General features: G+C 41.8%; 1 protein-coding gene across 1 annotated transcript; it reads left to right on the top strand.

Moving 5' to 3' along the window:
* The first annotated feature begins 2,884 nt into the window (after positions 1 to 2,884).
* Positions 2,885 to 5,414, top strand: LOC134216725 (uncharacterized). The gene is made up of 2 exons (XM_062695574.1): positions 2,885 to 3,798; positions 3,861 to 5,414. The coding sequence occupies exons 1-2, from the start codon at positions 3,405 to 3,407 to the stop codon at positions 4,610 to 4,612; spliced, it is 1,146 nt and encodes a 381-aa protein (XP_062551558.1). The 5' UTR covers positions 2,885 to 3,404; the 3' UTR covers positions 4,613 to 5,414.
* The last annotated feature ends 8,551 nt before the right edge of the window (positions 5,415 to 13,965 follow it).

Genomic DNA, 13,965 nt, shown 5'->3' with positions numbered 1-13,965 from the left:
CGGATACTCTAACACTGCACCATACTGCACATCTTGAAGTGAGTCAGATTTTTGTCCAACATAAACTATACAATTTATATCTTTACATCTGCTTGAAACTTCTGCAAGCCATGTGGACTGAAGTGGTTTCGATTGTATTACGATTCACGTAGATATTCATTCGCACTGATATAGGATATTGCGAGGAACATAAGTCATTATGAGTTTTTATTCACACAATTACGATTGATTTTCACTATGGTAAAAATTATCGTATATGATACATTCAATACAACATTTGTCGACAATAATCTGATAAAGTTTGATATGCAGCGCGATTTAGATTTTTAATGGACTCAAATGCGACTTTATTTGCTGTTTGTTATACTATATGTGGTTTACTGGTGCGTTACCGAAACGATTCGGAATAGGACTGATTCTCCGCAGTGCTGGTAAACGTGGTTTTCAGTTGACAAAATAAGCGATTTAGGCGCTTCTTTAGGCCTACCATGGAGTAATGGATGATAACGGAATTCGCAACCGTTGATTCCACATCGGCTCGAGGTTCTACAAATACGGCGGCCGTGAGGGTTGAGACAGCTGCGGCACATTTTGCACATTTGTACGTTTCTCCAACATTCGTCGACCGAGAGTTGCTGAAATTTCGTACAGTTTTTCAAGCGGTGACCAAATTTTGTTCAAAACACGCATGGCTTCTCATCTTCAATCTTCACCTTCGCTGGGTACACCATTTTATTTTCGAAGTGCAAAGCTTCTGTTTGTGTTTGGCTTTTTCGCTTCTAGCATGCTGGCTAGGGATGTAGATCACCACCTTGCTAACAGATTCTACCACCGTTCACATGAAGTTGCTGAAAGAACGCAAACCGGCTCCAGGCACAAACATCAAATGTTGTGCCGATTGTTGCTTGACGTTGGCTGGTATCTTGCTCTTGAAGAAGCGCTGGGTTCCACAGGTGTGCTTGTTGACCGGCCGCGATGAGATGTTGAGCCAGATTTCTTATCGAAATCTCAAAATCGATCAGTGAATCCAACTGCTCTGGTTAAGTGGCTAGCCATTTTGGATCAACTTGTTGAAGATGATTTCCGGGCAACCGGCCTTCATCGCATTGCTTTTCAAGCACTACAGTACAGCTGTAATCGTGCAAGGTTTTCGATATTGTTGAACCCGCATGCTGTCGTGGAATTGTGGAAACTACTATAAAAAATAGGCCATACTTTTGGATCGCCAGAAAACTCCGGAAGATCTCGGGACATTACTTGCCTAGCTGCCAATTGTTGTATTGGTTTGGGTTCAATGCTGATCTTCCGCCGAGCCCAAACTTTCCTTCATGAAGGGGAGCCGAATGCTGCCAGCGTTGATTACATTTGGGGCAGCGTTTTCAGACACGTATTGTTGGGGTCATATGTATGTTCGAAAGACGATTTACATGTTGCGTTGCGGTAGAATGAGTGGAAGGGTTGCCAAAGGAACATTTTGTTCAGTTTCCCGAACTACGTTAAGTGCTAGGGGATTCGAGTGCGCGTAATTCATTCGCGTCTACTGGTTTAACGTTAATTTGACAAACGGTGGTTCCGTATATTCTTCGATGCAAAACGAATTAGTGGGCCTGGCCTAAGCATTCCTGCAGAAACATTTTCCTGAGTGTTGTTCTAGGTGATACTATGACGTCACAGGCGTTCGCTTTGATCTTCGGAATAGCGCCTTTACTGGTTTCGTTGTGGACTCGGGATCAATAATATGAACGTCACCTACTGCTCCCTCTTCATGTTGCAGCTTCCATGTCCATAATATGTTCTGTTGATATGGGCTGTTGTTCAAACGTTGCCATCTGAGTTCGGAGAGACTGCAATATGGAATTGTCAGCAATCGATATGTTGATGTCGCCAGCTACGACGGCCATCTGATGTGATGGATCATGGCCATCACTTACTTTTGTTCCCGGAACATTGATGCAGCTACTGTGAGGTGGCTAGCGGTGCAGGTGTTAAGATTCGGCTGTACAGGGGAAGCTAATCCGGTAGTTGTGGCATCTCAATAACTATTACTACCTTGAGTTGGGTAACCGGCAGTGTGCGTGTAGTGTGTATGAAGAGCGAGAATAATAAACATATCGATAATGTTGAGCTGACAAGCGGTGTTTCTGCTATTCATAAATTCCTGGATATCACATTGGCGATCCTAGCCAGAATAAGGTAATTTATAATGTGTAACTGTTTAATCTTAACGACATAATATGTACTACGCTTGTTGAAGCGTAGACTAAGAGCGGTTGAGTCGGCGTAGAGGACCATGACCAACAATGCTCGAGTCGGGAAGAGCCCATGACCGAGCAGAGGATCAACGTTGAGTCGGTGAAGGACCATGACCAACGATCCCAAAGTTAAAGTCGTAGAGGGGAGGGCAACATTTGCAAGGTGTTGAGTCGGTTCTGGACCATGACCAACATGTGAGAAAAAAAAAGCGACTTACAGTTTTAAGATTCGAGTTGCTATAAACGAAAGTGTTGAGTCGGTTCTGGACCATGGCCAACGTAGAAAAAAGAGTCGGCGAAAGGCAACGACCGGGAAAAAATGAAGCAGTTGAGTCGGCTTCGGGCCATGACCAACGCGAATGAAAAAAAAAAACAGATTTAAACCAGCATGGTGAAATCGTTCATGCAGACTGACGTGTTACTTACTTTGTGAAAAGTGTGGCTGGGCCCAAATGTTTCGCTGTTCTTATCACGTTCATTAAAAAGGGGTAAAAAAAAAAAATTAAGCGACAATATAATTAATTCAAGTCACGGTTTACTGCTTTTCCAAATAGCGTGTATTCCCCCTTTTATAGGTCTTTTCACGAGACGTTTCAAATCAGCTGGTTTTTCCGCCAGTTGTATGCATACATGAAATGACAGCTTCGGATTTTCACGAGCCGCTCAGCGGTTGTAAACATGTTCATTCAGTCTCTGCAGTGTCACATGAAAAGGCCTGTTGATATTCTCACGTCCGAATGTGTGAGTGGCGATAAAAGGAAAACAAACACTCCTAGATGGTGCAACTCAGCGAAGCTTGGGTTAAAATGAGTAAATTTCCATATATTTTTTGACTCCTTTGCAATCATTGTGATGACCCAATCAATTTTGAGGTTTATGAGCAGAAGGAAAACAAACATGTATTTACACATGCCAAATTGCACATTAGTGTGCGAGCGCTAAACGTCACTGATCTCAATTAACACACATTCATTAGCCGTTGCGAGTGACAAGTGAAATCGGAGACGTTTGTCTGTTGATAGTTCGTCTGCTCAGTTATAAGTTCGTGGCGGCCATGACAAAAAAAAAGCTAAAGTGAATGTCTTGTTGTAATTTGTGAGTGAACAGTTCTTTGTTTTTAAATTAACTGAAAATATAATCGGAGTAAAGAAAATGAGTGGTCACTGGATTGAAAGCGACATTTCACCATCTTCGGATGATGAAGGGCACCAACAGTACGGAAAACATGAGGAAACAGATGGCGGAAAAAAGGAGTTGGAGCAGGTTCCCGGTGCTCACTATGCTGACGTCACGAAAAAATTAAAAGCGGAGTGGCTTTCGGGGTCATGGCCCTTGACGCCGTTCGATGGATCTTTGCCGACACACAAGCGGAAGGCGGAATGGGTACGATTCCGTGACCAATTCGAGAGAATCGTATCATGTAAAGCTGCTGTTGATTCTGTTACAAAACTCACCGGTATGAAGATTTTCGCCGGTGATTATCTGCTAAACATAATTGAAATACAGGAAAAAGTTGTGGCGGAACAAACCGACGATATTTACTATGGTATTTCGTGATGACATTAATAGATAATTATTATGTTAATTATTACTTATTTGCTACCACAGGTACGGTTAGGTCTGTAGATAAATATTTCAATCAGACGTGTGACGCAATCAAGGAGCGAATGATTTTCCGTGAGATGCACATGAATGCTACAGAATCTTTTGTGGATTGGGTACTGAGACTGGAGCTACAGGCCAAATTCTGTGAGTTCAGTGAAGGGCAGCGTCGAGAAGAATTCGTTCAGGCATTGTTGAGGAGATCCGTTCCTGTGATTGCCATAAAATTGTACGAGATGTCACACATCTGGGATAATGACATTGCCAAAATCATCGGTTACGGTAAGCATTTGGATTATATCCGGGCCGAAACGAAAGAAGCGAGCGATAAAACGAGGAACTACATGCCTTCATCAGAAGAAACAGAGAATGCCTCTGAGGAATCACGGTATAAGGTAGTTAATGCTCTACAGTCGCGGAAACATAAATGGCTGCCGGATCGTGTCGAGCCATTCCGCCGGAGTGAAGCTAGCCGCTTTAATCTTCGATCGCCAAACTCAAATATGCAACTACAGTCTGGTGATAGATGTGGTTCAAACTGCAATAAATGTGGGAGAATACATGGTCCAAGAAACTGTAAAGCGTTTCGGGCCAAGTGTTTCAACTGTGGCATATTTGGTCATTTTTCTGAATATTGTCGATCACCTCGAGGCAGCCGAGCTAAACCAAGGACTCTGAAACTGGAAAACTCAGCAAATAACGTCAATCAGCAAGCCAGCATGATTAACCAGGTATCTATTGACAACAACGAAATATAATTGTACATGAGTATGGGCACGTTTCTTTTATATGACAAATGATACCCTTCTTCTAAACAGAATAAAACACAAATAAACTATACAGTCAGTGTTACTTATTGGTAAATAATGGGGTGATTTATTTTTGTTTGTCGTTCACAGTTATTTACTGAGAAAGTCGTGCCTTCAAAAATAAACGACCCAAGGTTCGTAGAATGCGTTATTGGATCCCAAAAGATTAGCTTTTTAATCGATTCAGGAGCCACCGTTAACACTATTACGGACTCTTGTTGGCAAGAGATCAAAAGAAGCTGCCGTACAGTTATTCACGATGTTAAACTTTATCCTGAAGAAGTCCTACAAAGCTATGCTAACCAACAACCGCTTGACGTAAAGTGTTCCTTTATGGCATACGTTGGAGTTGTTGGAGGAATGAAGTCGATGCAGATTGCCAAGTTTTTTGTAATAAGCGGTACACAGTTATCTTTGCTGGGTTACGATACTGCGAGCAAGCTTAACTTGTTGCGAATTGGTCCACACGAAACCATTAACTCTGTTCTTGTAGATGAAAAGTCTGAGGTTTCCTTTCCATCGGCATTTCCCAAAATACCGCTAAATGCTGTAAAGTTCAAAGTGAATGATTCGGTCACACCAAAGCAGATCATAAGGTACAATATTCCAAAAGCATTTGAGTCAGAAACGAACCAAAGGTTGAAAGCCATGGAAGCAAAAGGGATTATCGAGAGGGCTGATGGGGAGCATGACGTAATCTCGTTTGTGTCACCATTAGTGCTAGTTCCGAAAGGCTGTAAAGATTTCCGCATCGTCGTCGACTACCGAGCAGTGAATAGAGCCATCATTCGGGAGCCTTATCCAATGCCGTGTCTGGAGAAGGTTTGGACTGAAATTCCTCATGGAGGTGGAACACTTTTCTTCACTAAATTGGACCTTAAAGATGCCTATTATCACATCGAACTCCATGAGCAAGTGCGGCATTACACTACTTTTATGACAGCCAATGGTCTAATGCGCTTCACTAGGCTCCCGTTCGGATTGTCATGTGCTCCGGAGCTCTTCCAGCGTACGATGGAAAAGCTGTTAGTAAAATGCAAAAACGTTATCATTTATCTGGACGACATTTTGGTGTACGGCAGACCTTTGGATGAGTTGAGAAGATGTGTGGCAGCCGTTAAAGAAGTACTCAGAAGCAACAACTTGACTGTCAATGAAGATAAGTCTGAGTATGATCAAACGAAAGTAGATTTTTTGGGTTTCACAATCGATGGTACTGGTATACTGCCCATGGAGAAGAAAATTTCAGATATTCAACTTTTTGAACGACCCAAGGACTGCTCTGAGTTACGTAGTTTTCTCGGAATGATGACGTTCATCAGCCCTTTATTAAAATTTCTCACATAAACGAAACCTCTTCGCGATCTAATTACATCAGACTCTCGATTCAAATGGGAAGGTTGCCATCAAGAAGCTTTTGAAGATCTTAAATCAGCCGCTGAAAACCAATTGATAAAGAAAGGTTACTTTGATGAAAAGGACAAGCTCATTTTGTACACCGATGCATCGCCTTGGGGTTTAGGTGCTGTGTTAGTACAAGCGAAAGAGGACCGCGTAGACAGCCCACCTGAAAACCGAATAATTGCATGCGCATCGAAAAGCTTGACATGTGCGGAAAGCCGGTACCCACAGCTGCATCGAGAAGCACTAGCTATTGTGTGGGCTATGGAACGTTTCTCTTACTATTTGCTGGGGCGAAAATTTATACTGCGATCAGACAACGAGGCCCTTCTGTTCATGACCAAAAAAGCTCACAAGGATGTTGGTAAACGAATATTGTCAAGAGCAGAAGGTTGGTTGTTACGAATGGATCATTTTCAATTCGAATTTGAACATGTGAAGGGAAAGGATAATATTGCCGATGCTGCATCGAGGATCGGCGCTAAAAGAGAAGATCAAGCATTTGAACAGGATAGTGAACCATATGAATTGTGTGCTGTGACAGCTGAAATAGGAGAAATTAGTCATCAATTGCTAGTTTTAACCAACGCGCAAGTGAGAGAGGAATTTACCAGGGACAATGAACTTCAGGAGGTCGTAAAATGGCTAGACGAGCCGGAAAGATGGCCCACCCAAATCGCCAAGTATCAACCTTTCCAGCAGGATCTATACATGCAAGATGGATTGCTAATGAAACGGGAAAAGATAGTCTTACCATTTACGCTACGCAGCCGAGCACTATCTCTGGCACATCGCAGTCATCCCGGAATGTCGACTATGAAGCATTTCCTAAGGCAAGGCATCTGGTGGTTAGGAATGGATCGTGAAATCGAAGATTTTGTTGCAAGTTGTCCAGAATGTCAGTTGGTTGTTAAAACGAGTAGACCATTTCCTATCAAGATGACTGAGCTGCCCAAAAACCCTTGGGATTATGTATCTATGGACTTCGCTTCGGCATCAGACACTCACAACTGGAAAGCATTGGTTTTGACCGATAACTACTCTCGATTTTTGGTTGCTGTACCGATGGAGAGATCAGACACCGAAGCAGTTAAAAGAGTACTCAAGAGAATTTTCAATACTTATTATATCCCAAAAACCCTTAAGTGTGATAATGGGCCCCCTTTTAATAGTTCAGAATTAAACGTGTGGTTGAAGAACGTTTGGGGTGTAAAGCTTATCCATAGTACGCCACTAAATCCTACAGAAAACGGAATGGTCGAAAGAAGTATGCAAGGCATAAATAAAATAACTGCCATCGCCAGTCTACGTAGAGATAACTGGAAGGAGGCTCTAGCGGATTATGTAGCGGCTTACAACTCGTGGCCACATCATGTCACGAAGATTCCACCTGCCGAACTCATGTTTGGAAGACCAATCAGAGGATTGCTTCCGGACATACGTACAGATCAACAACTAATGGATGATAGCGAACTGCGGGAACGTGATCAAGCGGCGAAATTCAATAGAAATATTCGAGAAGATATTCGGCGAGGAGCCGATAGTTCTGAAATAAGCATTGGAGATAAGGTACTAGTGTCTCGCCAGAAGCGTGATAAGGCCGATTCTGTTTACAAAAACGCATTGCACGAAGTAGTAAAAATAACAGGAGAAGGACGGGCAACTATTACAGACTTGACATCTAGCAAGACATTTGATCGAAAACGTAATCTCATGCAGAGGTGAGACGGTTTCTAAGCGACGAGCGGCAAGAATAATTAAGCGCCCACAACGATATGTAAATAATGTAGATTATTGTTAAGCTATGGATTCAACTCTTCTGTATGTAATTTGTATTCAATTCATTCGGGGGAGGATGTGGCATCTCAATAACTATTACTACCTTGAGTTGGGTAACCGGCAGTGTGCGTGTAGTGTGTATGAAGAGCGAGAATAATAAACATATCGATAATGTTGAGCTGACAAGCGGTGTTTCTGCTATTCATAAATTCCTGGATATCACAGTAGTGACGTGCTCTTCAACCCAAGCATCAACTTGTTTTTCACGAGCCTCAATCTCATTCACACGGCTTCTCACACTCCGGTTGTCGCCTTCGTCTCCAACCAATGACTCCTCCAACTCGTACATTTCTCGCGAATGCTTCTTCTGCGACTTCTTCTCATTCTCATGCTGCTCGGCCAAGCGTTTGCGTTGCAAATCTGCTCGTTGGCTGGAAGTCGTTGACCTAATTGAAGCTGGAATCGGTGGTGAACGGCATCGCGGACAGATCCAATCTCAGCTTAAGATGGACTCACTATCGCAAGAACAGGTAAAATGCCATCAATTGTCACATTTGTCGCAAGCTACGAGATGATCATCTATTTCTGTATTGCCAAAAGCGACATAGATCTCAGACGGATCGGTCGAGGAGGCATTGGCACCCTTAATGGACATGTTTTTAAATCTTGAAGTTTTGTTACGAGAACAAAACTAAGCACTGTCTTGAGAGCAAATTTTATTACAGCTTCAAGCTTAAAAACAAGTCAGTTCATTTAGTAATTGAGAAGAGTGACTCAATATTGTATTACTTACATTTAACAGTGAATAACTTAGTTTGAGCGATTAAACTTTGAACTTCTATGCTGCTTAAGATATTTCTACGACTGCTGAGATAGTTATGGAAACATAATTAGGCTCGAGCACTTTATGGAATATCATTAACCTCCCAGATAACATGAATAGTTTTCCTACTGCTATGGTCTCTTTTGAGGTTTTAACGAAGAAACTTTGTTCCTTGTAAAGTATCTGTAAAATCCTGCCGTCTTGTGCACGTCTTTTCGTGACCACGTCCTCTACTATAATGCTTGTTCGTTCACTCTCTATATAAGATGTCATATTTTTTTCTTGAAAGAAGCATTCTTAAGCTTTCATTTCATAATAATATTTCAATCTATTATCGGTCCAGTAGTTCAAAAGTTTTTGACACAAGTAAATTTTTGATAATGGTAATACTTTTTCAAAATTTTTCACCCTAATGGCCAAACAATAATACATGGGATCTATGATTTTCGTAGAGGAATAATTCAACAATTCAACCAAATTTTGCAAAACTCTGAAAGGTAGTAAATCGGTTTCACCAGATATTTCTGTACGTATACATGCATTACGATATACCACCTCTATAACAACGATATTTTCGAATATTTACTTTTGTCAAGAATCCATAACGTTTAAACTACTGAACCGATTTTCAATCTATTATTATGAAATGAAAGCTTATAAAATTCTACTTTGAAGAAAAATACGAGATCTTACAATTTAGGCCGATACAAATATTTAAAATCTATTTTGTCTCCCCCCCTCGGATTTGTTCTGCCAAAAAATAATGTTTTGAGGGGGCAACAAAATAAAATTCGGATAATTTTGAGGATTTTCAAAACATTCTTTAACAAATCCGAGGAGTTTTTTGATTTTTTTTTCATTTTAATATTTATTTTTTATTATACTCCCCTTGACCTTCCGAAGACCAGTAGGACAAAAAGTAAATTAAATATTTGTAACGGCTTTATGTATTATTATGATATTTTATTGCTATTTATTGTATTTTTTATTCGGGTTCTCATCTCTCAAATGAGGAGTGAGAAGTGATATCTCTCATTTCTTACCACTTGTTCCTCATTTCTTACTTCTCGCTGTGAAAAGAGCGAAATGGCACTGACCCCTCATTTTCACTACGCACTTTACAAAGTGGCCCTTTCCACAATAATTTAGGCCAAACGAATTTTTCGGCCAAATGACCTTTTCAATCGAACAACATTTTCGGCCATGTGACCTGTTCGGTCAAACAACATTTTCGGCCGTGTAACAAGGCCACATGGCTCGGCTAAATTGCCCTTTCTGCTAAACGATCAATTCGGACAAACGACATTTCGATCGAATGACCTATTCTGCCAAAACGAACTGACCTTTGCGATCAAATGACCTTTTCGGAAGAACGGTCTATTCGACCATATAATGTGACACTTTAAAATGAATCTATCCATTAAGTCGGTGAATCATAATTGTGTGTTTATTATCGTTTGACGTTTGACTGTTGTAACATAAAAACATCTCCAAAAAAGTGCTATCATTATCGTCCAAAAATAATTCAGCACAACACTCGCTGCTTTACATGCATACATTTTTCATTATTAGATTGTAGGATCTACCAGTTTAACAAAAATTGCAAAAAAATATTCTGAAAAAAATATTATTCGAATTTTTTAAAGTAGCCTAATCCCATAACTCAGGTGTCACTTTTTATATTCCGTCCCAATGTGAGATGGTGTCAACGTCAACCATTGCCGGTCAAGTGATCTCCTCCAGCAGATGCAGATACCCAAAAAGGGCGAAAGTGTTTTCGGTGAATATATTTTCTTTTATTCCGCATCCACCTCCATTCATTGCCCAATTCGTCCGAAAACAAGCAAATGCGAAAACAAAATATGCACGGCACTATACCAAGCCGCCATCGCCCGAGGGAAGAAGTCATTTATCATCGATCCTTTATACGGAAACCGGCCGGTCGGTCAGTCGACAGCAGGGCGCGAATTCGAGTGGTTTCCATACTACTCTATCGGGCGGCCAGTAACAGCTCTGTGATGGGATGTCATTCATTCGCGAAAAAATAAAATTGAAAGCATTTCACCTCTTGACGCGCGTTCCACTGAGAAATGACGCGCGATCAAATTCCGTTCCGCTTGAGGTCAACTTTGTGATAATAATTGAATAAGGAGGTGAGTCCTTCACACTTTCGGAATTCCCATGCGGCTTAGTTATGCTTGAAGCATCCTACATCTTTGGTACTCCTTTACTAAGTCAGATCGTCATCCTTCATAATTCGTACACATTGGACTGTCAATATGTGGAGATATGAATATAACCAATTAAGTTTAAAGGCAGGCGAAGCTCAAGTACGAACGTAAAGCCATCTCCAGAAAATGAAAAACAAACAGAAGCTATTGAATGCTTTAACCTATAGATAGTGGAATATATAGATGAGCGAAGATAAATCCTCTGTCTCCAAACGAACTGTCAAACGTGTCTCCAAACGAGCATGACGTCATGATTTCAATGGAAACGTTAAGGGCTGTGACGTCATATGCGCGCGTGCACGGGCAAAAAAATCGACTCAGCCATGCTTTCGCTCATCTATAGATTCTACTATCTATACTTTAACCCAACAGCTTTGACATCCTGCTTAGCCAACAGTACGGGAATCTGCTTGGTGGATGGACCTGCTGTAATGCCAAAGTAAAGTCAGTCTAACCCAACCTCCTCGGAGGGGCCGTAGCTCCATTAAAAGATAGCAATGTCATGCTTGTCAGTAATAATGTCCATTTAAGAGAGGGGGGAACAAAATCGGCGTGGCATCTCAAACAAGAATGACGTCAGGATCGTCGGTCAGTTTGGGTTGGGTTGGGTTAACAGCCAGTCGTTGCCCTCGAGGTCACGACGACGCTTCCATTGGAAATAAAGACTTTCACATTTCGCTATCTCATAAAAAAACTTGATATTTTGAACTCGGGTGAATCCTCAGTTTGGAGTCACCCAATCACACTAAGCCAGCATCCATCAAATACACAGATGCTTAATTTATGATCGGAACCTATGATGATTATATCGAGGCTTTCATTCATTAGATCAGTAGGAAAGTCGTTTCGATCATAGAAAAGAAACGGATTGCGAGAGTTTCAAATTAGTTTCTTTTAATTACCGCCAGCAATGATTATCGGGCCTGATTCAAACCCGAACGCCAACCGCTATCAAGAAGAGACTTTGATGACATTTAAATGTTTTTACTATACGAATCGTGTGTAAAACGAGATAAAACTTTTCCAGTCCAGATTAAGACCGGAGTACGTCTACTAATCATCTACGTTTTCATTTGATATGACCTGGATTCCGGGAACACAGCATCTTCGTGTAGCTGCAATAAAGTTCAGTGACATCACTGAGACTCAGTGTAAATTAACGTGGCGTAAGCATCGTGTGGGAACAAGAGAAAATCAATTGAATTTTACGTCCAGGTATTTTAAATCATAGTTTCCTCTAATCATATAAATTTTCACAAGCTTCTCATGAACACTTCAAGAGATTTGCCGGAATATTCGAGAATTCGCATAAATTTTCTCCGTTTTTAATTCTTCACCGAAATTCTTACAGACTTTTGAAAATGACAAAGATGCTCTAAATCTTTTATTATTACTACTTCTACGCAAGAGAGGAGGTGCTTCACCAAGAAGAGCTTTACAAGAGCACTAGAAGATCACTCTTGGTGATTGTTGCAACATAGGTCTAAGGCCTAAGGTCCACAAATATCGTTTTATCGCAAATAAAGTAATATCTATTTCAACACAATTAATCGGTAAACTTCCGCCGCCATGATGTCATCCTTCGTCGAGCTCTGACGTTTCAAAATACTTTTCCTTTCATAGCCCATTATCGGCATTCCACCCGGTTCAGCATCCAACTGGACTCCTTTCGCTTTCGTTGCAGAAAGGCGTCCAACCGGCGGGAACGCGCGTTCTGCCGAGCACATTCGGTGGTAACTATCAATGCACTTCACTCTACTGGGGCAAAGTCTCCGCGACATCCACTGCACGGTGCGTCATGTGAAAGTGATTTAATTAACTCTTTCCCTTTGCGACCCATCGGAACCGCTTGACCCCTCCGTATCATCCTCGTGCTCGCCCTTCTTGGCCGGGTGATCGGGCGAGGTGGCCGGCAGGGTTTTAACGACCATGAACCGGGCCTCTACACACCCTGCAGCACGCAATTTCCATGAAGGTATGTGATATTCGGTTGTTATGTTTACAACATCAAACGTTCATTATGAAATCAAGTTGTCGAAGTGCTTTTGACTAGAATCAATGTATTCGACGGCAACCAATTAAGTTATCTATGAACAATTAAAAGAAAAGCATATACCCTTAAAAATCCTAACATCTCCTTCTATTGCAATGCAATTGCTGCGGGACTTCACCAACCTTCACCACTCATTTGACCGTGTCGCTAATGTTTGTTGGTTGTCGTCGTCTACATCGTAGCCAACAGCAGCACATAAACTTCCTTCACTTGCTACTCTCCGGCGGATAATCCCGGCAGCAACGACTGCACCGAGGCGGAGAAGTACCTATCGGCAAATTAAACGTACTTAACCGCCACATCCTCGCCGGTGTGTCTGCCCCGGGACGGGCTCCCCTCTGCCCAGCACTAATTAATCGCCACGCTCCCAGCCACAATCGCGCATCGCGATTTGCTTATGTGCATACCGGGCGGCGGCGAGACCGTAGATAAATGGCGCATGCTAAAGATGCAAATTGTGTACGATGTCTATGAACTTGGTCAAACATCGTCGTCGTCCGTCGCCTAAGAGGAGCCGTCATCAGACCTTTGCGATAATTTTCTAATCTGCATTACAAGCTCCGAAGGCGATAACCCCGTGTCGGCGTGAGAGCTTCCAGTTTCCGTTCAATCGACAGGGTTTAAAGGAGATGCAAAATGCTAGACTCCTTATTCGACGATGTCGTGTCAGCGAATGATCATCAATATTTTGAAAAGGACTTTCTTGGTTTTGAAAGTATGGAAAATATATGAGGAAAACTACAGTTTTTTCGCAAAGCATTAGCATTGAGGATTTTGCACAAATTCATAGGTGGTACAAGCCAAGACTATTGTATGAGAGTTGCATCACTTTCATCCGTTACCACAGGATATTGATTTGGGACTAATCACTATCTCTTAGATGGAAGTGATACACTCTCTAATAGTCGAGATCTGTTCTGGCCACGTCCTTGCAAATGCTGAGGAAGGGGAAGGATGATTAGTTGGACACCTGCTTGAGAAAGATGCAGAGAACTCTACGACCTGTCATAGGTGC

The sequence above is a fragment of the Armigeres subalbatus genome, chromosome 1 (genome assembly GCF_024139115.2).
Source record: "Armigeres subalbatus isolate Guangzhou_Male chromosome 1, GZ_Asu_2, whole genome shotgun sequence".
In the NCBI taxonomy this organism is placed as follows: Eukaryota; Metazoa; Arthropoda; class Insecta; order Diptera; family Culicidae; genus Armigeres; species Armigeres subalbatus.
The sequence above is the reverse complement of the archived record's forward strand: the minus strand, read 5'-3'. Positions and strand labels throughout refer to the sequence as shown.